We start from the raw sequence: 25,877 nt of genomic DNA on the forward strand, positions 1-25,877 counted from the left end.
CCTTAAATTCATTGAGATAGATTATCTCCCTATGTCTTCCCTTGCCCCTTCCATTCTTTGAAGAGGTCCAAGCTTGTGTTCTTCAAGGTCATAGGCTTGGGGGAATTTTTGTACAGGGAAGAGTGATATTTATTAGAACCAGCTTGCATGTATCACCTGTAATACCTATCACAAGAATTACGTGTTATTCCTGTATCAGTATTTGCATACGGACATCCTAGCCTGCACATACCATTTCTGAGTCCCACCTTTCCTTTCCTTTCTTGTTTTTTTTTTTTTTTTTTTGAAAGAATGTAACTGCTTGTTCTGGTGTGTCCTTCCTTAGATCTTCCTCCAAGTACTGCAAACTCCTTGCATACTAACAGAAAATTTCCATTCTTTCACTCCTTTTTAGCTGTGAAAGCTGTTCTCCATTACTGTAGTCTTTACCTTTATCTCCTCTCTGCCCTTTGTTTGTCTTTGATACTGAAGAGGGAAAGTTCAGCCTTTCCTCACTATACAAACAGTTTCCATGCTGTGCTAACCACACTGCTATCTGGACTTCCACAAGTAGATTAAGAGACTTGAACAGCGCCCATCAATCATGATCTTTACACCTCTAAACTTGGACAGCTTTTTAATTGACACCATGTGTGAGATTCATACTCTGTAGGTTTAAACAGGCAAAAGATTAAGATCTTTCGCCCACCATCCCAGCTGGCTGCAGAGACTGTAGCTGTAGCATGCATAGCCTGTGGTGTGCAGTGCATATGCAGGTTGCAGGATGAAGGAAAAAACACACCAAAGATTAGCACCCACTTGCAACGTTGTCCCAGCCAACCTTACTCTTCTCCTCACTAATATTCATGCTGTGTCACATGGCAAATGGCTATAAAGCTATCACCAATGTACTTGTGCCTTGTCAAGAAATCTTAGCTTTAATTTTATGTCTAGCATCAGGTCAGTCCAAGTTGCAAGGTAGTTACTTTCCAAAGACAGAATTAATAAACAGACTACTGCCATAAATATATTAAGTAATTTTAATGCTGCTTAGCATAAGTCTTTGTTACATACTTTCATCCATATACTCCAGTGTAAATGTATTTCATACAGTATGAAGTATTTTTAAAAGTATATGGCTCCCGATAAAAAGTTCACAAAGTGAGTTTCAATGCAAATAGAGAATTAGAAAAAAAATAATTAGCCAGAGTACAAAATCTTTGGAAGATAAAAATTTCAGGAAACAAGATATAAGAAAACATCCCATTGCAGTAATTCAGGATGACCAAGTGGTTCCAGTAGTCAGAAGGGCGGCTACTCACTGCTGTGTCATCCCTAAGAACCTGTCCTGGGTCAGCAGGGACTGCAGGGCACTGCTGAGGGTGGCTGGCTCTCACAGATCCTTGTACCTGACAAGTTTGATAAAGTAACCTTCATAGTAGACACCCTCGTTGGCTCAAGGAGAATGAGTAGGCCTGGGAATGAAGAAAGTCCTGTCTTCCCTTACCCAACCCACTGCTGGTCTCTGCAGAATATGCAGCTGCACTGGCAAGTTGTTTTACAAATGACAGAGAGCCTTTATTCTCCCAGGTTATCAATTTGGCACTATTCACAAGAGCGAAAAACTATTTCCTAGCATTATAAAAAAAAGTTTCACCATCTGCATAATGGCACAAGTGTTAGGGAGCAGAGCGCAATGCTGTCATTTAGTTTTGTTACATTAATTTTCTATATATATTGCGTGTCATTATACAACAGGGTTATTCAGGAGAGGCTCAATTAAACTTCATTTGTGCCAAAAGCAGACTCCATAGTGGGTGGACTGCTTTGCATTCCACTGCTTTCAGCAATATGTTGCATAGGCATCTGTCCAAATAAAAACACGTTTACAACACTGCATGTTTAGAATGCAACAAATAACATACCGCAAGAATTGAGGTCAGATGTTATTCACCATTTGGTACTCAATTCAAATGCTATTGACTCACATAATAAGTAACATGCAGCACCTGAAGTTAACAAAACCAACGCTGTACTTCTACAAATTAAACCAGTGCAAATATTCCTGTTAAACAAAAATATACCATGTATATACACACATAACACAAATGCACTGTTTTGTTTTGCAGTATAAATAGATCTGATTAAGCTGAATTCCTAAAACTAATGAACTACTGACTGACAGTCCCAAACAGTTTCCACCTACTAAAGAATACAGTAAGCTTTAAGGATCAGATGACCATAGCTGGATATGGCTATAAAAGAGTATCAAAAGATTTCACTGGATGGATATTTAAAATATTTTCTCTGTACATCAAAGTTAATAATATATATACTAAGTTGGTATCACAAATTTGGTCAGCCTGGGCTCTGATCATTGCAAGGAGCAGCACACATTAAAACCAGGAGGAGTCTTCTCCGTACCCTCAAGGTTCTACCTGTGTGGAATGCACTGTAAGCTGCAAAACACTTAAGGCCCAATCCCAGGAGTTAATGGAGGGGAGCTTTTTAGCTGTCTGTGCAGTTAACGTGCTGGTTTAGTTTCCATCTTCTTCCTCTTCTGATTTAGCACTAGAATTCTGTTATCTGCTAATGACACATTTGTTTATGCCTGAACTCCGTAACACCATACAATGAGTATGCTTCTAATGAGTACAAAATAAAATTAAAAATTAGAAAGGGAAGAGATGGAAACTTGTTATCTGTTAAGGAAATTCTGGTTAGGGGTTATTTCAGCACTTTAAAATAGAGTTTAAGCAAAAAACAAAAAGTCTTTTTTGAATTAGATTACAGTAAAACAGACATGTAGCACTTAATTTGACCTGAAGTAGAACACTCAGGCATTAACCTTTCTTCAACTGCTATAGCCTCCATCTTCTTAATGCCAGGGCTGTACTGCAACCGTAACAAACAGCTGTTGCAAAGGCAAAAATCTAAAAAAGGAGCAGGAATAAAAAGAAGAAACAAGGAAAAAGTGAATCACACATTATATTGTTCTACTTTTTTTTTCCTATTCTAAATGAATACAGGAACACAAATGATTCAAAAGCTACCTCCCCCGGCCAAAATGCTTAAGGTAAAGATAGGTTTTGGATCCCCTTAAGTTTTCTCATGAACCTCTCTGTTATAACACCACGTTACTGCTTTTCACTTACTTGCCTGCTTCAGAAGACGTTTTGAAATACAGTATGAAGCAGAATGTCTGCATGAGTTACGGTACAAAGTAATCATATGTATGTACACTGGGTATTTCAGTTTCCTCTTATCTAGACTGATCAAACATTAATCTTGGATTTGTTTCCAAGTTAATGCCTTTACCAGCAAACAACTAAGACAACACATCCCTCCAAACAGCAGAACTCTTCTACTTGCAGAAACACAGAAACAGCTTCAAATCTGGCCTCCTTGACCAGATAACCAGCCATTAGAACAACTTCCAGAGAAATGACAGGAAGTTGCTATTGTTCAAGAACTGAACTGAATAGACTTGAATTGAAGGTCATGCCACAGCAAACTTGAATATATAACATAAACCAGAAGGAAGAAATGAGAAACTGAATTGCTGAAAAAAAGTTTCTCATATTGTCCAGTGTTAACAATGGATTCTGTCTCTTAGAACATACAAATTCAATCATGTCGTAAAAACCTATCCCTGGCTTTCTATACAAGTGTTAATTTCACAATGAAAGCTTTGAAAAGATGCTACACTGTGGAACTATCACCCATATAAAATGAACATATATATTTTTAATCACAGTATATAAAAGTAATTTTAAAAGACAAAATATTAGAAACCTTTTATTTTTTTCCATGTAGGTCACAGGACTGTTTTAATCAAGTGTTTCAAAGGATTACAATTTTTTTCTGTATGTCCTGACTTTATAATTACATACTTTCGGAAACAATGCAAAGGCACTAAAGACTCAGTTATCTGATTCACCATTTCCCAGCATCTCTTAATGAAAAATACTGAGGCAAATTACAAAAGTCTCCACCTCCCCTATCTTGACAGGGATTTGAGAGGCTTGAAGAACTGAATGCTCCCTTGGAAAAACAGTATGGAGGGAGGAAAGGTCTCTTGGAGTCCTCGGCATCCTGCTGTCAGACAAAATGACCATATATTCACTGGGATCTGAAAACATTGAACAAGAACTGAAGAGCTACACTTAAGGGTAGAATCTTAGACACCTGCTTAGTTTAAAGCCCTCCCTTAGTTCAGGCACAGGTATGAGACACCACCTCTGTCCTTGTGCCATATGGGCCCATACAGGGTTCAGATGTGCTCAAGTGTGTTACTGGCAAGAGGGTAACGGTGAGGCACTCTGGGCCTGGAGACTGCCATGCCCACCTCACCCCTTCAGAGACTGAAAGGACCTTTCCTTTTTATTCTCCTCTTGCAGAAAGAATGTGAACTTTACACCTTATGTTCATCTGTTTTTATCTTACGATTAACTGAATGTGTTGTACTGCACAATATTTATGGTGTATTTAGTTTTAAGGACAACAGATACCCTCAGAAGGCTTTAGAAGTTTAATAAATAAGTACAGTTCCCTGGGGTATGCAAGACCCTCTGTATGGTACAAAAAAATAAGAACAGTAGCTTCAGTTCTTTAAGTGAAGCTTACTGGCACACCTCTACTTGCCCTTCAGGAGTCCAGCCTGGGAGAAAGCTAGAGGCTGGTGTACTTTCTTACACAGCTATGCACACCCACATCACCAGATGCAATGACTTAGTGATGATGCAACTACAGTGAGTGAGAAAAATGCAGTCTGAGCTTAGGCTATCAATTAAAGCACTCTAATCCTTGCCATAATAGACAACAGGGCCCTTACAGATATTTACGCCTGATGTAATAAATGACATATCTGGAACTTCACAAGGAGCTAGTCCAAGTGTTTTTTCCCCGTGGCATGTTCAGGACTATCTAAATAGTATTAAAAAAGTAACTGAAAGTTTGAGCACAAGCATGAAATTCACACCTGATGCTTTGATGAAGGCCCAGTTACTATCTTTTCCTTCTATTCTAATAACCAACATTGCTTTTACAAAATACCTCGTCTGAAAATTATAAGCTGTAGTGATCATATATTTAAAACACAGCAGCGAAGACAGGCAACTGAGCACCTACCACATTAGCATTAGCTTATTCCAGTATTTTTTGCACGTCACTGTTAGACACACTCAAAGACAATCCTTTCTCTCACAACTTCTCCTTCTATTCCAGCTTGCTATTAAGTTCCCAAGTTAAATGGCTGGCTACAAAAGTTTACAACAGACTTCTGTTTCTCAGATATAAATGTATGAAATACATACCGAGGCTGCTATGCTTATGTTATATTCATGATCAGCTAGAAGCTTCTCTTGTGTGGTGGAATTGAATTTGCGGGGAAAGTAATGTAGAGATGTAGTTGCTGCTTGCAGTAGAAAAGCTCCAAAATAAAAGACAAAAGTTGTCCCATGGAAAAGAAAATCCTGAAAAGCAAACAACAGAATCAGTCTGGGCTGCAATACGTATCTAATTCTTCCAGTCTCAGTACAAATGAAACCAAGCACTGAAACATGAAATGAGCACCGATAACGGTAATTTGAGATAAGCAGTGTTAAATCCATGCAAAGCTTAACCTGCACATGTTTTCACAGTTGCTTGCAATTATAAGCAACTCACTAACATAATCAGTGATGAAGGGCAACTCTCCCCAAACCCTGTAGTCTTTCAGATTAAGAGGCATGTGCTCACCTATATGCACATATGCTGACCCTGTAGATCACTTCAAAGCCGTTAGAGTTTACATTGCTCTCCCTTCATGCGGCTTAGATAAAAAAGAAGGGACATGCAGGCCAATCTTATCACAATTTAAGCAGTATAATACAAGCTTGCAGTCCCCCAAATCCCTTCTCAGCTATAACCTAAGGTCCAGAAGTCCCCCCTCCACGTTTAAATTTTGCTTCTGTACATGCCTAGAAACACCTCAGCCTTGACACAGCTGAAGTTTACTTCATGATACAATCAGAATCCAAGAACTGAGGCATTTCTTGAGAACTCTCTCTGACTTGGCTCTGCCCAAAATACAGTAATTTGGAAGTACTTCATGATACTGTGGAATAAAATGCCTGACACTTGAGAGGACAGGAGTTAGGATTCACTTTAAATATGCTTCTCTCCTGGCCTTCTCCAGGCGATTCCCTCCTCTGTGGTGAATGCTAGCTGAACACAAGGTTTAAACATCTAACTCTTATTTCTGGATTCTATTACTGGAGCACATGAAAAAGCAGCTCTGGTGCCTAAATCTTACTGGGGGTTGTATTTCAGAGTCCAGTGTTCCACACAGCAAGAGCCAAGACATGTTCCAGTGCAGTTTTAAAATACTTTAAATATTCTTCCAACATCTCTTTCTGTTGTTGAGTCTGCAAAGCTGACATTTGCACTGCACTCAGTTCCTGAGTCTATACAACATATACTTTCTGCCTATACCTATGCAGGTCTGCAAAAGCCATAGACACAATTTTTAAAATTATACAGAAGTATATGCATGCTTTTTGGTGACATCCACATTGCATATTCTGCCTCCAGCACTAAGGAATTATTTATGTGCTTTTAATTCACTTGAACATAATGGAATACCAGAATGCCAAGAGTGAGAACCCAGGGTACACCACGTATGAGTCCATCCTAACAGCAGACAGCATTCGTATGCACTAGCTATTGACTGTCTGATATGGAAGTGAGAATGGGTTGCATTCCCTGTTTACAGAACTGTGTCTTTGGAAATGCGAGGTTTTATTTTTGTTTAAAGAATTTTCTTTCCCAACTCATCAGTTTTTCTGTATCTGATAGCAGCTAAAGCTACTTAAATCACACCCTGTTCAGTTTTTATAAGTTATGATATATGCTGTTACTACAGTTTCCCATTCCACTCAGATCAGGAAACAATTTTCTCTTAATTAAGAATCATTTGATCATTTGTGATTAGGTCACAGAGTGTACAGCTTTTCTTAATGACTCCCAATTACTGGGAATCCAGTTTTGGCAAAACAGTTTTGCCAGTTTTGGCAAAACACCTGCAGTAATTCCCAGCTTTTGGTTTTCCTTTCTGGCTGGGTTGTTGGTTTGGGGTTTTTTCCATTTTTTAAAAACAGTTACTTCCTCTTGGAGTAACACCAGGAGGCCCCACTGACATCCACAGAACTGAGAAGGGGGCAGAGGGTACCTTCCTAGCCTAGCTGGATAGCTTTTATGGGCTAAGCTTGCCAGATCTCAAGTTTTGGGTGTAAGAAACATTCCCTCAGTCACCAGCTCTGCTGTAATGCCTGTATGTCATAGAAAAAAATAGTAGGGACCTACTCCAGCACAAGAGTGCTGAAGCATCACAGAAGCTGCAGTGCTCTGCTGCAGCTGGGGGAGGCACTTCCCCACCAGACACTTAGCTGTTGTGGCTTACCCCTGCTCACTTGAGCTGGCAGATGGACACGCACAGCTTTCATGCTGCCACCTACGCACACCACATCAGACTGCATGCAGGTGTGTGTTCGCTGTGTGACGAATACTGGACCCCATATCATGGCCTGACATTTCATAACACAGGATTCCAGCAACTTGAAAGGTCTGCACAAACCCATGAATAATCAAGGACATCCATTATTCTTGGGCTGCTAAATACCAAGCATGCAACTATGCCAGCGTTACCAGCTGTATGCTTTTGGCACCACAGCTCACAAAGGAGCAAAATAGCTCCATGAGGAAGACTGTGCTTACTACATACAGGAGAGATATTTTCAGAAGACAAACTTTTTCATTTCCTTCATTCTCCTGCCAGACCCTTTAATTTCTTTCTCCTGGCAGTAATTACAGTGAAGCTATGTAGTATCAGTAAGATTTCATGTTTCTGCGACCAAAAAACCCAACATCTTATGAGGAAGGTTTTTTTGGTTTTTAGTAATTGCTAGCATGGTGCCTGACTCTCCCTTGCCTCCACACTTGTATTATCATTGAAATCTCATACAAAGTATCTGTAAAACACTACCAGATGTGCATGATATGTTAGTTTACATCTAATTTGTAAATGAGTGTGTTGTGAGTCAGGCTGTAAAGGACAGTATTTGTCATACCGTCTGGTTTAATACAGTGATGCACAGAGTGATGTACCTCCATAAGGCCCATATTTCCACCCCCGATCTGTGTGGCATCTTACTTTTGAAGTATCAGTATTAGGATCAATGGAGCTACTTGTGACATAAGGTATTACTAAATGCAGGACTGTCAGAACCCAATCCTATTTTGCAAACTTACATTTAAACTCCTGGAGTCTTAAACCACACTTCTTCATGAATCTTTACATGAAGCTACAGTACTCCAATATAACTAAACCATGACTTCCCATTTTTGACCCAATCTAATGACCTGTAGCTTCCGAGTTCTATTTTGTTTAAGAAATAGCAAAACCAGTGTATTTACCTAAATACATGCCATATTAAAACAAACAGGTACACTATTTTATACTAATAAAAATAGTTCTAGTGTTTCTAGTATTTATTTACAACAGAAGGTAAAAAATCCTTGTGAAGTGCAGCTGAAGAGTTTAGTCCCAACAGGTTACAGAACATTTGGGTACCTGAAAATAGGTCAAATGATCTTAGCTTTGTTGATGGCTGAAGGGGCTGGATTTCAGCTACCATGTTAGAGATCAAATGATTCACTCTGAATTTATTTAAAATGTTGACTTAGTTATGAGAGTTATTTAGATTAAGTTGCAGAGTCCCACAGATGCAGCTTTTATACAAGTCATGTAGCAACTTCCTGACATAAAGTGTTTCAGTAATTTCTCACATACAAGGGGACGAAATTAACAGTACAACAAATCACTGCCAGCATCAAGTAGCCAATGTGTAAGACACATTCACAAATTTGTTGTAAGATGAACATTTGTGTAGCATTTTCAATCTATAAAAGGCTATGCCCTCACCCAGCGACACTTAAATAGATGCGTGATTGTAAATTGGCAGTTTCAATGAAACCCAGGACACTATTAATTTACTTAAGTTATGCACATGCTCAAGGGCTTTGTTGCATCATAACTTGCGAGGATGTCACAGCATAAATTCCTGTAAAGGTCTCTGTAATTGTAATTCGTTATTAGCCTAATTACTGCCTGTATTGTGCTGAAAAGCTGACACTGTATGGATGTGTATTTGCTATCAAAAGTACTAAAGTTTGTTTTAATAAAATCCAGTCTGTTAACACTGATGGGCTTTGAAGTTACCAGTTAAGAGCCCCAGACCCATGAAGCTCTATGATTTGCTTTAAAGACCTTTTGTTTTAAGGGACTGTCCATGAGTAACGTGAACAGAGAAATAATTGCAGATGTTGATACTGAAACACACAATTCCAGCTATGATCAAGAAGTGTCAATAGGAAAACTAAGCCACACAGGAGGAAGGTGAAGGTGATCAGCAGTTCTAAACAGCCATACTTTTGTATTTTAGAAGTTCCAGTCCTTTCGGAATTTTTTGGGGAATTCCCATTCTGATCACAGTTTTGGCATCTCTTATTAATAAGAGAGTAACTACTTGAGTGCTAGAAACTCAAGGTAAAAACCAGTTAATAACAACAAAGGGATACATAATAGCAGTCAATAACCTGAGGTATCTATGTGGTCGGTAAAAACTGGAGCCAACCGCTTCCCTGTTTTAATGGGAAGGTATAGTCTGAGAACTATCGGCACAAGCCATAACAATCCATTACAGCAAAAATCAAGTCTTGTCTCCACAATGAAGAAATGCTGAGCAGTGCATAATGATACCTGTAGTCTCTTCTCTAGTTTTTCCTCTAAGAAAGATAAATCTTAAGTCTCCTAAAAAAAATGTTAACCGATATCATACTGCAGGTTATGTTGTCTTTGACCACCTAAGGTCTAACAGTCACTCACCAATGCTGCCCTAGCTTTAAGGAATTGACCCAAAGGTCAGCAGAAGACTTTCTTAGGAACTGGAGGAGACTGCCTGGGTGACTTATTCCAGTCCATGCTATCTCAGACAACCACATCACACAATGGGTTCACGAATGTTATCACCTCCTTTACAATATTAGATGTATCTTTCTACCCCGCATTATTCTCAGGGTGTTACTACCACTTGTCTAATAGTCAGAAAGTATTTTCCATTTTCCAGTCCACAATTACTTCTGGCCATTTAAATCAATTTGTTGTCATGCCGTGTTAAACTAGTCCTCTTCCTACTGCTCATGCATTTTATGGGCTCATAGAGGACAAGTATGCTCCTTCAAACAGTTTAAAAAGCTGTGCTCTTTCAGACTCCATTGTAAAAGAGGTCCTGTATTTTCCTCTGTCATCCTTGTAGTCCTACTCCCTCTTTTTCCAGTTTTGAATTCCTCTGTTTTGAAAAACTTTCTGCTAAAACAGAAGGCCAGACATTAAGACTTAGGATCAGTACTCATGAAATGATCTTCCATTTATAAAACAAAGGGAATCCTTAAATAAAGAAAAAAAATCTTACTGTTTGGTTCCAGTTGACAGCAATTCTATTTGCATAACCAAAGAGGAACACACACAGGAACACAATGGACAGGAACCACGCAGTCACTGCTACAAACATTACCCATCCCTGCAGCAGCAGCAGCGGAACTCCAGTAGAAGCTACCAAAATCCAGACTATCGTTCCAAATAGCTGCAAGAAAGGAATACAGATGATGAACTGGAAGATTACTTTTATGCAGTCCTTTCTGTCTAAGAACTAATATACATCAACATGTCCTCAGATTACTTTTAGGAACCAAGAGGAAACACTTCAAAAGTACTCAGAGAGCCCAAGTGCCGTTCTCAGAAATGATAGGCACTAAGTGGTGGTAAGATGAAGCCACTCTGAAATTATTAAGGGCTCTTAAAATAGTCTTGAAAACGGGATTTACAAACCCAGGTGACTTGCATTCTGCTGGTGCAAATTTTACTCTTGCTTTCATTTTGAGGGAAATATAAGAAATCTGAAAACATTGTTCAGACACACAGATACGAATCTCTATATAGACACACTGAAGTTAGCATGACAAGGATGTACACCAGATTTGGATTCAATCTCATACTGTTTAGTTTTGTAGTCCTAATCAGATGGGATACAGAAAAGAGATTAAACTACATCCTCTTTTTCAATGCATTTGTAATAGAAAGCTGAAAGAGAAGAGATTAAGCAATAAAGTAAAAAAGAAAACTAGAATACAGAATAAGGTGAGTTGTAAATTATGTTGTAATGTCTAGAAAAACACACAGCTTTCCAGAATTCATAACCCAGGGAAGAATTCAGCACCGCCAATTTTCTTTTCAGCATACTGATTGCAGTGAATGAGTGGTGAGGATGTTGTTCTATGATAGGCTGATGGAGAATTTACATACTCTAAGGCTTGCCTACTTTAAACAGCTCTTGACCTAAGGAAGGGTACTAGTTCTCCCTTCGAATCCTGCCTCTTTATAAAAAAGGATAACTGGAGAAATTTGTAATTGCCATCTGAAATATGCTCATTTCTCACAGAAAGATTTATCTTAATAATCCAACCTGCTGTGTAGTGACAGCTACAATCAATTTCAAGGCAAGTTACAACTTTCCTCTTTAAATCCTACAGATTTACAACTACAAAGTTAGAGGTAACATTTCCAGATTCAGAGAACTTTCGTTTGAATCAAGGTTGGATGAGAGATACCTTTCAAAAGATGCCTGCTATAACATTAGTTGGTTCCTCTCTTGTGTTACATTGCAGCAGCATATATGTAAAGATGCATTGCTAGTCTCAGTTCAAAGCTCCCAAGGGTTTATGTATTAGCCTTCAAGTTGTTCTCTAGGGTTCCTTTTTTAGCTGTTGTGAAGAACCAAACTTTCTCTAGTTTCACAAGACTGCAGGTGCAAATCTGTTGCTCAGAGACCAGATAGTGATGGGCAGTGAGGAAGCAGAAGGGATAGCAGAAAGTGTCTGTTAAACAAAAAGCAGAGACACGTGAATTGTTTCCAGTATTCTGAATGCGCAACTTTGAAGGCTTCTTTAAATTTAGAAATCTACCACAGAGACTGCTCTAATCTCAGCACCCACTGTCGTGCCATTTCCCTTATACTACGCCTGTCCATTTCAGCTCGGCTGTCAGATGTGTAACAGGTTGGCCAACCTAATTAACCTTTTGTCCCTACTGACTCAGGGCCTGATTCAGTGCCCGGGCTTGTGTTCTGAGTGTTTTGCTCAGGTGCAGTTTTACAGCTTGCAGGTTGGGATCCATCTCAGAGCCTGGGGACCCAAGCAGTATCCTGCTCTGACCCCAGGGAAAAAAAAATAAACTAAATTAATAAAATCAGATGAGTTCTGTCAAGGTGTTGGGTTTTTTCCTCCTATTCATTTGCACCACGGCCCTGCAGCGCCTCACACCCAGCCGTAGCTCAAAGGTCTTACACGCACACGGCATTAGACGTACTTGTAGGAGTTTGCATAGCGCCCGTAACAGGCATACGGGTAAAAACCTGCGTAACTCTCCACGGTGTGGGTTTGGGGGTCTGGGATTCCATGTGGCTCAAATGCTCGACAGCTTAAACACCCCCCGTGAGACCCGTCCCTGCGGGCCTCCCGGTGTCGCCGGGGGCAGTGCCGGGGCAGGCCGGGGGGAGCGGGGACCGGTCCCGCTGCCCTGCCCGCACCGACACCGGCGCCGGGGCCGCTCGGAGGGCTCCCTCGCCTCTGCCGCAGCCTCGGCCGCCCGCACCTTCCTCGCTCTCAAAATGGCAGGTGAGAAGCGCGGGCGACGCGGGGCGGTTTCTCGGCCGTCCCCGGGCGGAGGCACCTCGCCGCCCCCGGCCCGGGCACCGCCGCCGCGGCGGGACGGGAAGGAGCGGGGCAGCGGGGCGCTGAGGGGAGGCGAAAGCGCGGGCAGGCCGGTGGCCGCCCCCCACCCCCGGCACTCACGATCTCCAGGAAGATGACGGCTCCCGAGTAGGTGCGCAGGATGTCCAGGCCGGAGGGCAAAGTGACCCGAGGAGGCGGGAAGTAGGCGGCGGGGTTGGGAGGCGGTGGCATGGACGACGCTCCGCTGGGCAACATGTTGCTTGTGGCCGCGGCGGCGGCTGCTGCTGCCGAGCGCGGCGGGGACGGCCGAGCCGCGGCCAGGTGGGCGAGGAGGAGGAGGAGGGTGAAGGAGGGAGCAGGTGCGCGCCGCCCCGGCCGCCTCCCTCCTGCCCGCCCCGCCGCCGGGCCCGCCCCGCCGCCTCGCCTCGCCCGGGCTTGGGCGGCCACCGCCGAGGTGCCGGGGCCGGGACTGCGCCGCTTCACCGGGCCCCGGGCCGCCCAGGACGGAGGCCGCGGCGGCGCTGGGCGGGCGGGGGTGGTTTCTCCCGGTCGGTGTCGGTGCCCGGTGGCGGGGCGGGCTGCGGGACGCTGAGGCCTGGCCCGGGCCTCCCGGCGGCCGGAGGGGCCGCGCTGTGTGCGGCCGGGGCTGCCCCAGCAGCGCGGCGGTGCCCCGCGTTCCCCGGCCCTGAGTCAGATCCAGCCGCGCTCTGGGCGTTATTTCCTAACGCCGGTTTGCAAAAGGTTGTTATTTACTTTCTGGTTACAGATATTTGTGGCTTCAAAATTACGAGGTTGCCCTTTTTTTTTTTCTTCTTTTTTTTTTTTTTTGAGAAACGTAACTAGTTTGCCTATTCAAAATACCAAAAACGTTCATTTGTGATCTTCTTTTTGTTCGGTCTAACTCAACCCTACGCACCTACTTAAAAGTAATGGAAAATGCTTGTTTGATGTAAAAGTTTTGGGTAGGTGAGGGTCCAGAAAGCTCTATGTTCGTCAGACCGCTTATCATGCATTTTCTTGTACTTCTGAGTATAATTTATCTTCCCCAGATGAAGGATTGTGGTATCATCCAGCAGTTCGGTTAGTTTCTCCCTTTGCAGCTCAGGATGAGGGATGACTAGGCACAGTTTCACCCAGTGTTATCCCATGCAGTGTTGCTGGGTGTTTATCCTCAACATACGCAGCTCAATTTTTAAAGATTACATTTTAAGAAGGTTTCATGCAAGTGTATGCAGCTGCTCTGGAGGCAGAACCAGCTTGGGTGTTACCATTGTATTCCTTTATTTTTAGATGTTTGACGTTTCTCAGTTGTGCTTTTGTGGTGACAAGAAATGCCTCAGCCTGAGATGCCTGTCTTCCCCACCCCGATCCAAGGTCTAGGTGGGGAGCAGTTGGCTCCTCTAAACACAACTCATCCATGCTTCCAGCGTGCCTAGTACATGAACAGGTTTGGGATGCTTCTAAAATGCAGTAGCAGCTGCTTAGCTTCAAAATCATGGCATCTAAAGGAAGAAGAAGCAACGGTTTGCATTCTTTCTTGTGCTCTCCTCATCCCTACACCCCTTGTAGCTGGATGCCTCTTGCAGTCTTTAAGATGTGGGAGATGTGGGATTGAATTCTCATTAGGCTTAGGAAAGCACTGAGCCAAGCCCTCCCCCCTTTTCTGAGAGCTTTACCCCATCAGTTATCAGATGAGATAATATTCCTCCTCTAGACCTATTTTAAAAGAACCTTGTGTCCTGTCCATTTATCTTCAGGGAAGGGCTGCCGGGTCTGGAGATGCGTGCCTACAGATCCTGATTTGGGTGTGTTTTGGAAGGGAATGGGGTTCTGACTAAGTGATTAGGTGTTGGTGGTTTGTTCTTGGGGTTGCATTCTGGAGACCATATGTCCAACTAATTTCACTGTCTGGCCCTAAATCTGTTGAGACTGCCCTGAAGAGGGAGAAATCTGAGCGGGTAGAAAACCGGGTTGATCAGTTTATGAGTCTGAACAAGAAATATCATTATCCTTATCTTATACAGAGGAAGTACAAATAACACTTGTCATAAACATTTCCAGTTTTATTATCCAGCCCTACAATTAATCTCCAGCAGCACTGGATTTTACTGGTAATTGCATACCTTGTGCAGTCATTTTTTTCTTGCTTGTAAATACCATTCATTTTAACCTGCACATTCCTTTTAACACCAATTTTCTTGAATTTTAGTAGGTTTTCACAATGAAGTATAAATTTCACTGCTAGATATACATAGACACAACAAATTTATGGCAGTACTTTTCCCTAAATCCTAGTCATTTAAATGAAAGTAGCTGTTTAAGTTGGTTTTACTGTGCTCGGGCAGGATGTGCTACAATGCCATGTGGGATTCTTTGTATACTGATATATATACTGTTTGAATCTTTAAAAATCTGGATTCTTTAAGAGATTAGTATCAGGACTGCATTTTTCAGTTTCCATGGCAAAAGGACATGTTTGTTTTGGATTGCTTTTTAATAGCATTTTTGTGTAACTAATTGCATCTTGGCATGTTACAGGGTAAACTAATGTTGCTGCTTCAAATCCACGAGTCAACAAGTAAACAGAAGTATATTCACTGTACATACTAGACTGTCTGTCTATACAACCAAAAGGACTAAAAAATTCTCTTAAATAACAGTTACATAAAGTCCAAACTCCTTCCCCTTCGTGTTCTTATGTTTATGGCAGCCTAATGTAAAGTTGGCATTGTCACAGAACTATAAATAATGTAAGTTCCAAGTGTAGTGAAGTAATATGTGCATATCTTTAATATATATAGAAATTTTGAATATTGCAATTCTCCCCCTCCCCCAATTGACCAACCATTAGAAAAACGCATTAGATTATGAAAATCTGTAGTCAGCTGTTAACCGTAACATATAAGATTAGGGATTAGAAGAAATAAATTGATACTTTGAAAAAACATAGACATACATCATGCTGGAAATGAAAATTACTTATATAGCTAGTCCTATATTGCAAGACTCAGACTACCTTTTGTGACCTGTGGCGTGTCACTTCTGGAAGAGCTGAAGATTTTTAAGGATGCTAGAGTAATAGATGTAAGTAATGCCAATAAAAGTATTCATGGCCTTAACACCTTATCTAAGTGCATTATCAGAAGCACCTCTGGAAGCATGTGTAACTCTGCCGATCTCATGTCTTGTGTTGTAGTGTGCACAAGGGCGGTCTGCCAAAATAGCCAAAGGGCTGGAAAGTTTAAAAAAATAAATGAAAGTAACCCTATTCTCTACCCATGTGGCTCTGTTTACCCACAGGCAGATCTGCACAAACAGATCTTCCTAAGCCAGAGCAGAGCTGAGCAAGGTTTTTCCGATTGTATCAGGATCTGCCGCTTTCTTCCAGTTACTTTCTTGATCTGGAGGAACTTGCCCTCAAAAGCCCTCTGTGGCTTTTTTTTTTTTTAATGTATTTGCAAAGCTGCTCTTTCTTAAGAAAGAAAACAGACTCTTTTATCCCTTAGTTAGTTATATATCAAAAATAGAAAGCCCAAAGTTGGTTGTATAAAATGCAGACTGTTCTCTTTATGGATGAACTGATTTAACATGCTTCTGGAAATTGCACAGGATTCTGATCACATACTGGTGCAAACTCAGGAGTCATTCCCCTTTAGCCAGTGAAATTAAGTAGGCATAAAACTGGTTTACATAAGATGAATGATAAGGAAACCCTTGAGCGTCATTTGTATAGTGTATTTACTCAGTGGTAACAGAACTTTAATGTCATAGTTGGACCAGTGCATATTACGAATTAGTGTGCAAATACCACCACATTGCTGGGAGGTTTCTTGGGAGGCAGCATGACAGTTTTTATTTTAACAGGCAAGGCCAGGCTTTTGATTGCATGCTGTCCCTTTTTGCACCATCAAACTAAGGGGAAAAAAACCCTGTTGAAATCACTCATTTGATCGAGTTAAACTGAGCTTAAGATGCCTGCTGGAAAGATATGAAGATAAATGTGCCACCATTTTGGTCCACTGGTCCCAGGGATGGCTAGTTACCAAACCAGTTCCCAGAGCAGCTTAAAGCAGTCTCCGAGCTGCTCTAAGCAACGATTTCTGTCTGGCTTTAAGGCTGCGGTGGTACTCTGGATATGGCCTCTGCTCGCAGAAGTGTCTTCTGTGCCCAGAGCTGTGAGAGGCTCGGTCTCAGGAAGCCTTTTAAAGCCGGGAATCCTTACTTGCCTGGGTGAGGGAATTTGAGGGTCCTTTCACACAGGCACCACACAGCCAAGAGGCAGGCATTGAGCCAGAGACCCTGCTTGGTGGAGCAGGCTGCTGTTACTGAGAACAGAATGAGATCTCTGACCTGCCCGGTAACATCGTTTCCATGTTCGTAAGGATGCTGACACAAATTTGTTGCACTGCAGTTCTCTAGCAGTATAGTATAACATGGAGTCAAAGGACCAGTTCTCCTTTCATTTACACTGAGAAGTTCCTTTGATATGTGTGAGGGTGCAGCAAAGGTAAAAATGCAAAATCTCATTGTAGAGAGGAGGATCCTGAACTCACATGGTGCAGTAGGCTAGGTGGGTAGAAAGGGGCATGACAGAGCAGAGCAAAGTTACCAAGTGGGAAAATATTTCAAGAAGTCAATGTGCTGCTCTTGGTATAGATGAGCCAGCAGAAAAAATGAGTTGCGTGGGTCGTCCTCAGCAGGGAATGGGAACGTGTCGGAGGTGCAAACTGGAGCATAACATTCTTGTAGGTGAGGGATGAGTGAATGGCACTGGCTGTTTAAAGCTCGTTTAAGAATTGCCCAGCGAAACAAGTAGACAAACAGCACTGCAGCAGTACTTTATGTTTTTTCTTCCCTGTCTCCCTCCTGCTCCATGGTGTAGAAGAGGAACAGGTTAGCTGGTTACAGTGGAATACACTGAATTCAGCAGTGGGAGAGGAGGATATGCTGCCTAAGTGCTGCCAAGCTGGATGCAACACAGTGCCATGCCAGTAATACTGCTGGCAGCGTGGGGCTCTTCTCACTTTGTCATCAGTGAAGGCTTGATGTACTAATGTTTAATTATAATGCACTGGCCTCTGAACTTACCTCTTGTTGGTCAGGAGTGTATAATTATTGCTTTGATGAACTATCAGTGCTGACTGGGAGTCACTTTTTTTTCCTCAGTTGCAGTTTGTTTGCTTTTGGGGGACTGTTTGTTTTATTGAGCAAATTCCTGGCTAAAAATCCAATAGAAGGCAAAGGATAATTAAGCAAAAGACAATGGTGGCTTCATTTTATGATGAATGAATTCAGGAAGGAGCAGCAGAGAGACATGTTAAAATAAGCTTGTATAAAAAAGCTCTGTAAGGTTTTGAAATAGCATAAAAACACTGCTGCAAAAGGAGTGAGCCTGTAGATGTCAAAGCACTATGAATTTATTCCTCTGTAAATAAAAAGGATTTATCTTAGTGTTAGAATATATACACATCAATAGGCCTTTACCTGATGACTGTTAGTAGCATGGTAAAGAGTTATTTGATACTAAGTATGAGCATCATTGAGGGATTCGTAAGTAACCTCTATATTTGTAGTTAGTTTCAGTTTGTTTAAAATAGCTGGGTCTTACTCTACTGGCTTCTGTTGCTACTTACATTAACTACTGGATCTATAGGTCTGAGAGGGAGCTTTTCAACAACTGAATCACTGGCAAACCTGTAATCCTTTTACTGACTGTGCTTCATCTCAAAACTGTCTTTGACCCCAGCCTCCGAGAATCATATGCCTCTGACGATCATGAACTTTCTTGTGGTAGTTCAAGCTGCACATAAGCCAGTGTAACTGAGCTGCCGCTGCCAAATGAAATGATCCTATTCCCCCAGCCATGGTTTCACTCTGCCTCCTTTGCATTAAAGCTAGTGAAAGTGAGGGTACAGGGTAGGTCAGACCAAGGCAAAATCGTTCCTTTTTTCTCTTTGATTGATTAGGCTTGTGCTGAAATTAATTAATTTTCAGTACTAACAGATCAGTTTAAAAATAAACACAAAACTTATGAGCCAGATACACTGCCATGTTTGATCTTCTTTATGGAATGTACAGTACATGGACGTTGCTTCCCTTTCAAGGTGATAGATGGAAAGCCATTATCATGATTTTTCTTAGATGAAATTCTGATGCAGCCTCTAGAAGCCTTCACGTGGTCTGAGCCATGCTTCTGCACCTCTGGACACTGTATGCTGCTGTGTCCATATTAAGTAAAGGGAAAAATCAGATCATCACAGTTATCTATTCCTACTGAAAGAAAATTGATTTAATTATGAAATTCAGATTGTTCATAAAGAGGTGTTCAAATGTTCTTATGTATAGGTGATTTTAGGGAAATTAGTATCTGGAGTGCGTTTTCTTGCATTAAGTTTACAGCGTTTTACATCAAGGAGAACTCCAAGGGTCTCAATAAAGATGAATATGTCATGATATATCAGCATTTGTCTCATTTTTTGTTACTTAGAGTGAGCACAAATGCATGCTCTGTAACCTTGAACTTTAGATATGAGCTTGCCTGTCCTCTGCAATGGTAAAACTCCCATAGGGCACTCCCATAGGGAGTTAGGCATTTGCAGGAGCTGGGTGCCCTTTACAGAGCACAAAACCTATTTCTAATGCACGGTTTTCAGTGTCAGACTGAGAATGCTGCCTGCTGATGTGTTTACATCCTCTGAAAACCATCCCTGATGCAGGTGGCAAATTCCAAATAGTAACTGTTTCTGTTACTTCTGTTACCAGGTGTTGAAGCAACATCAGAAGTTAGTGTAACAGATGAGAACAGTATCTTATTTGAAAAGACCCTGAGTTTGGGAAGGTTTGTGGTTACTCCCACCTGCATCAGGGATTCTCATTCTGGGGAAGAGGCTGGAGGAATCTCAGCTGCAAATGCGATGAACTGACAAGTGTTTATAATCAGGGGATTACTATGAATGTATTTCTTCAGGCCTATTATCAACTACTCAATTCCTACTGCACCCAGCCTCAGTTTTTTTCACAAAGTTTTGGTAAGTTTAAGCATCAAGTAGGTTTTGATTCATAGGAAAGCAAATAGGTGTGAGGGGTTTTTTTCTTTCTTTCATAAATCCTAAACCAGTTAAGCTGCATTCCTGTTAGCCTGGCGTCCTTCATGAAGAAATAAGTATTACACACAGTATGTATGCAATTTCGTGGTAGAAAACAATCTGATTCTACTAGCATCCTTTAAGTTATGAATCATTAAGAAAGCTGAAGTGCTTTGTGCTGTCCTCACACTGAGACGCTCTCTGCTAGGATGTCATTTATAGACTATGAAAAATAAGTTAAAGACCAAATATGTCACTTTCATTTCATTACTTTCAAGTGACAGCTGCAGAATTTACTCACACAGATAATGTTAATGAATATTTTAATTAATTCACAGATGCTAACAGTTTGTGTTCATTAGTGTCTGACTTTGGGCTTTGTTTCCTGAAATCTTTCCACTTCTTGTACATGCTCCTCTTACGTAGTGAGTCACCCTCTACAGTAAATAACTCCTCCCAGTGGATGTGCACACTGTTCTCAGAGATGCTGGATGAAGGGAGGGAAAGGGATAATGAATTAGCTACCAGGAAAATTTTTTAGTTTATTTACAAGGCAGTAATTAAAAAATAAAACCAAACAAACCTAAAATAGCAGCCTCCCTTAAACAAAATCATTCTTATATTCTTGAATCTGATTCAGAGTGGTACCTTATGTTCACATATCCTTCTGAGTGTTTACAATCTGTAGCAGTGCATTTCAAATACTTGTCTTGCCATTTTCTCCCTACCAGTAATTCGTGGAGGTATTTAAGTAGCTTAAATTTTAATCCACAGCTATTTGGAAGAAGGATGAATCAGTGGTCAAAAAATGCAGCTCATTAATTTTACATAATAGCAAAAGAATAAATAGGTCAGTATCCTGTGCGTTATTTTACTAATAGGATAGTCTAATTGCTGTGTAGTTAGTGTTTATAGAGTACTTTGAAGATGTAATTTGGTGTACAGGGCTAATGTTGTGTTCATACACTTCTACATCTAGCTATACTTGGAAAGAAATAATTAACTTCATGTGAAGTCCTTCGGGTTTCTGGTGCATGGTGAAAGAAACCAGGATGGGATTCAGCTGACTAAATGCCTACGTGTACCTCTGAGCTACCTGGCTAGACCCTCCACTACAAGCAGGAAAGAAATAGCCACATCTGAGGAATGATTTATTTTGTACTCCAGTAGGTGTCTGAAAATAGATCATATGAATCATTTGTATCTGCTTCTTGACTGCAAAGGAAGTTTATGGTGGCTGGGCCTGATGTGGACATCTGCCTTGCAGATAACTAAAGTTAGGTTGAGAAAGCCCTGTACCAAAAAAATTCAGTGTTTTCTGCAGTGATTTGGAAGTAAATATAAAGGGTGCTTAAAATGAGTCAAATGAAAGCCTAGACTGGTTGATTGAAGGGACTGGCTCAACGTAACTTGAAGAAATTGTGTATGCCATATACATACGTACTTGGTTCCAAGATGTTTGATACAGGGAATGAGAAATGTTGTTACACCTCTTTTTCTTTGCCCTCCAAGTCTGTATTCTTCTTTCTGTCAAAGGCTAGCAGAGTAAGTTCCTAGGGCACACCCATCCAGGCTTGAAGCTGTATCAGCCTGCCCTAGCCTTCCAGAGACTTCTGAGCTTCCCAGCCTCTTGTGCTGGTCAGTAGTGCGAGTGGTATCTCTGAACCTGAGTCACATTCTCACGTGGTCTGTGGTAAGGTAAACACAAAGCAAATATAAGACCTTCCTTCCTTCTTGGGTCTATGGCAGGCAGAAAGCTCTCCTCAGCTTCCCCCATGCTGAACTTATTGTCTTCTGCCCAGAATCCTTCCAGCTCCACAGAAACAGTTCTTCAGGTGATCAGTGGAATGTCTACCCATGTTTTGGGTGCCCAACACTGAATGGCACACTTTACCTCAAACTAAACAACCTTTTTCCTTCCCTTGCATGTCCCGGTCTGGCTTTTCTGTAGGAAATCTTTATTTTCAAATTTGTTTCTACAAAACATTCTCCAGCTCCTTTCCCCATGGTCTTCCAGATGGATCAATGCAGGGCTGTGCTTCCGAGGGGCTCTCTTCAACCTTTTCCAAATCTCTCTTTCCCATTTTTTTGCTAAGAATACAAGCAGTTGGTCCTCATTTCCCGCTTTTCTAGTAAGCCTCACCTCCACTGGAATAGGAACTAGCTAATACCCTTCTCCATGCACAGAGAAAATTACCTGTCTGCAGCGACCAAAAGGGGATGAATATAGGGACTGATGATAGCATATGCAGTTTGACAGCTCTAAGTTATGAATCAGATCCTTGTGTGTTGGGAGGAACCAAAGCCTGAATCCTCAGAAGCTAAGTATGTAGTTAGAACAACTGAATAGGATAAGCAAGGATACCTGTCTTTATTCCATAACCTTCCCTCCTCTGCTTCCCAGTTTCATGGCTACTTGGATAGTTTTGATGTAAAGTTATTCTTCGATCATTATTATTATTACTATTACTACTATTATCATTATCATCTTATTTTCTCTTTTATGAGTGTCTTTTAGTGGCATGGCATGGCATGGCATGCACAGTCACTACCATTTGTCACACACTGTCCTGACCAAGGAGAAAACAGTGCAGTGCAGTCATAGCATTCCTTGCTTAAACTTTAGTGGGTCCCCTGTATGTGCCTATGTTGGAAAACGTTCACACATGAGAAACTAGGGATGTAAAAATTGTGCCTTTCATAAGGAAAGACTTCTAATTGTCCTTGGTTTTGTCAAAAATGTATTTCTACTTCCTCGGGTCCTGAGAAAGTTCTCTGTCTTACATATGTGAACTTGCAGGAAGCTCTGGGATTCCTGAGTTATGGAATTGAGATTTCTTTTTTCATCTACTGACAACCTTTCAGATTTCCTCTGACAAGCTTTAAAGTATTTTCAAGACCTAGAAACTGGCTCACAGTGGGAAATAAATTCCTCAGTTCACATGCTAAGCATCCGCCAACTCTGTATTCACATTTTTGTGCACAGTTTTACTTAATCTCTTACTAACTGACTGCTCTTCATTGTTGTGCCTTCCTCCCTCCGCACGGTAGAGTGCCCCACGTGTTCAGGGAATGTTGTGAGGCAACTGATATAAAGACTCCTATTGTATGAAGTTGGGAAAATTGGCATCTCTTGCTAGACAATTCACTGCTGAGAGGTTAATAAGATAGCAAAGGCTTGAAACATGTAGTAAGGGGGGAAAAAGACCCGGGGATTCATGGCTGAAATCTGTTTCCAAAAGGACATTACTTCTATTTGTTGTACTCTTAAGGCTTGAACTATGTCTGCAATAAGGAGACCAAAGTAATAGTTGGAATCTGGTTACTTTTGAAAAGTTATTTCTGTTTCGTAAAACACATACGCAAAGACAAATGCAGCAAAAGGGAAGACCATAGTTAAATTGCATCATACGAGGAGGTCATGGCTCTGCAGACGCTCCCATGCTGTACTGCATCACACCAATGGGGATACCTACAGCCCCTCTGCTGCCCCAGCATCTGTAGATCTTCACTTGATTAGGCACAGGACTTCCACGGGATTTAAGCATAGGTATAGCACTGAGGATGTTAAGGGTCTTGGGGATTCAGAACTCAGAAATGCACTTGATCACACACGCTTTCCGGCCAGTGAGAGTTTTGTGTACTTAGTGACTATGCTTCGGTAGGCAGCTACTGCTATCTGCAGAACAGGGCCATGCGAGTTCCTGGTCCCACCCACCTCATGAAAATCGAGTGAAACTTTTCCTCCCGGTGTTGAAACATTGCATGCAGAAACCTTTCCAGGGCAGGCGCGGGTGGGGCCCTGGGGCTGCAGTCAGGCGCGCTGCACCCGGCAGGTAGGCAGAGAATGCTTTTACAATTTGCTGTTCTCCCTTACTACCCAAGCATAAAAGCAACCCAGATTAAGCTACTGCTTTGATCTTGCTCATTCTTTCTTACACGTGTTGAATAGGTTACATACAACTTCAATAAATAAGAGAGGGGGAAAAAGGAAATGGCAATTCATGTGTTTTGTACCCGTTCAAACGGATTAGAGCAAGACAATCTAGAGCAGTGCTTTCCAAATAACCACAAATTAATCCCTCTCTCTATGGCACATTTACTATTTTTATCATCAAACAGTGTCAAATTGCATCTCTTAATAGCCATTTCAGCCAGTTGAACTACAGCTGCAATGTGCCATTTCAGATTTATGTGAAACTAAATAGACATGCTTGTGTATTCTTATAGCTGTGGTCAAGAATGTGGCACTCCATTGCTCTAGGTGCTGAACTATGCATTTTTTCAAAGTGATTGAACAGACCAAAGGCAGTGAAAGAAGTGTATCTGCTTAATGCCCATGTGAAATTGTTTGAAATGCTTGAGGAAAATATATTCTTAACGGGATATATTGATTATGTGATTGGTTTTATTAGAATTAGTTTTTAAAACATTAGATTTACCACAGGTGTCTGTGCCTTATGCACGTTCTAGACCTGGGGAGAGCAAGATGGTAATGCTTGCACTGTGGCAATCTTCAGAATATAGAAGATCATAAAATCCTGGCTGTCCAGGAGGCAGGAAGCATGCTGAAGTGTTCCTGCTGTGATGTAGCAAGGTCTTAGGCAGCTGTCTTGTGTTCACTGTACATCTACAGCCAGGTGTATCAGCAGAGTGGCATTGGCTAAACAGGGAGCTTGGTGGAGCTCCGATGCAAAAAGGCAGCATAAAGGAGATGGAAGCAGGGATGGACTACAGTGAAATAATTTCAAAACATTGCCTGAGTTTGTAGGGGTAGCTGCAGGAGATCCAAAGCCTAAATGCACTTGAGCCTTGCACGGGAAGTGCAACAAGAAGAGCTTCCACTGCTGTGTTAGTATAAAAAGGCTGAGCAAGGAAAACATGGAATCATTGCTGAATGGAGCAGGTGACGTAGTAATAGCAGACACAGATAAAGCTGAGGTATTCTAAGGTTTCTTTGCCATCTTTACCAACAAGCTATCCTATTCCTGTGTGCTTCAGGGAAGGGTTCAAAGAGAACTACCAGCAGCATGTGAATGTTCAGTCACAGATTACTTGAGAGAGTTTGACCAGAAAACTCCATGGGACCAAACAGACCACATCCAAGGTGCCAAGAAAACTGGTTTGATGTCTCTGCAGGCCCACTCAATCACATTGGAAAGGTTATGGAGATCATGGAATGTTCCTAAAGGCTGGAAACAGGTAAATGTTACACCCTTTTTCAAAAAGGCCAGAGGCAATCTAAGGAACTAAAACTGATCAGCATTGTGTTGGTGCTCATGGAGCTTAGAGGAGTGAGTCCTCTTGGAGCATGTTTCTGGGCATATGAAGAAGAAGGTGATTGGGAACAATCAGCATGGATTTACTAAGGGTAAATCATGTCTGACAACCTGATTGTGTTTATGAAAGAATGACTGGATTTGTGGATGAGGGAAGAGCAGATGTCATTTACCTCAAATTTAGCAAGGCTTTTGCCACTGTCTCCAGCAACATTCTTGCATCCAAGTTAGGATGGGTGAAAATTGGTTGATGGTTGGGCTCAGAGAATGGTTAATGAGTTTTCCTCTGGGTAGAGAACAAGTAGAGTGCTACAGGGGTCCAGATCCTGGGGCTGTCCTTTGTAACACTTTTACCAATTACATCGAGGAACTGATGAAGTCCACTTTCCTCCAGTTTACAGATGACACCAAATTGGAGGGAGGAGCGGATATGCTGTGGGCAGGGCTGCCACACAGAGGGACCTAGGCAAGCTGGAGGAATGGGCCAACAGGAACCTTATGAAATTCAACAAGGACAAATGCAAAGTTTCTCTCATCCAGGAATGCCGAATCCTTGCACCAGTACATGCTGGGGCTGACTGGCTTTACTGAGGAGGTTCTGGAGAGTCCTGTCAGACAGCACACTGCCCATGCATCAGGAGTGTGCCCTGGCAACAGCATCCTCACTGCATTAGTGGGAGCACAGCCAGGAGCTTGAGGAAAGGGA

General features: G+C 41.7%; 1 protein-coding gene and 1 long non-coding RNA gene across 6 annotated transcripts in view; one reads left to right on the plus strand and one right to left on the minus strand.

Moving 5' to 3' along the window:
- Window positions 1-1,001: 1,001 nt before the first annotated feature.
- On the minus strand, window positions 1,002-13,182 carry MAL2 (mal, T cell differentiation protein 2). Its single transcript, XM_037380990.1, has 4 exons — window positions 12,928-13,182; window positions 10,491-10,661; window positions 5,295-5,453; window positions 1,002-2,912 (listed from the first exon to the last, which is right to left on the minus strand). Exons 1-4 carry the CDS (start codon window positions 13,060-13,062, stop codon window positions 2,841-2,843), a joined length of 537 nt encoding a protein of 178 aa, XP_037236887.1. The 5' UTR covers window positions 13,063-13,182; the 3' UTR covers window positions 1,002-2,840.
- Window positions 13,183-14,873: 1,691 nt separating this feature from the next.
- LOC119144189 overlaps window positions 14,874-25,877 on the plus strand; it is a 56,071-nt gene continuing 45,067 nt past the window's right edge. For 3 of the 5 annotated variants that reach the window (XR_005102982.1, XR_005102985.1, XR_005102983.1), the window contains exon 1: window positions 14,874-25,094. This is a non-coding gene — a long non-coding RNA (uncharacterized LOC119144189). The remainder of the gene's footprint in view (window positions 25,095-25,877) is intronic. The other 2 variants (XR_005102984.1, XR_005102986.1) reach the window with 2 other exon arrangements.

The sequence above is a fragment of the Falco rusticolus genome, chromosome 3, assembly GCF_015220075.1.
Source record: "Falco rusticolus isolate bFalRus1 chromosome 3, bFalRus1.pri, whole genome shotgun sequence".
Lineage (NCBI taxonomy): Eukaryota > Metazoa > Chordata > Aves > Falconiformes > Falconidae > Falco > Falco rusticolus.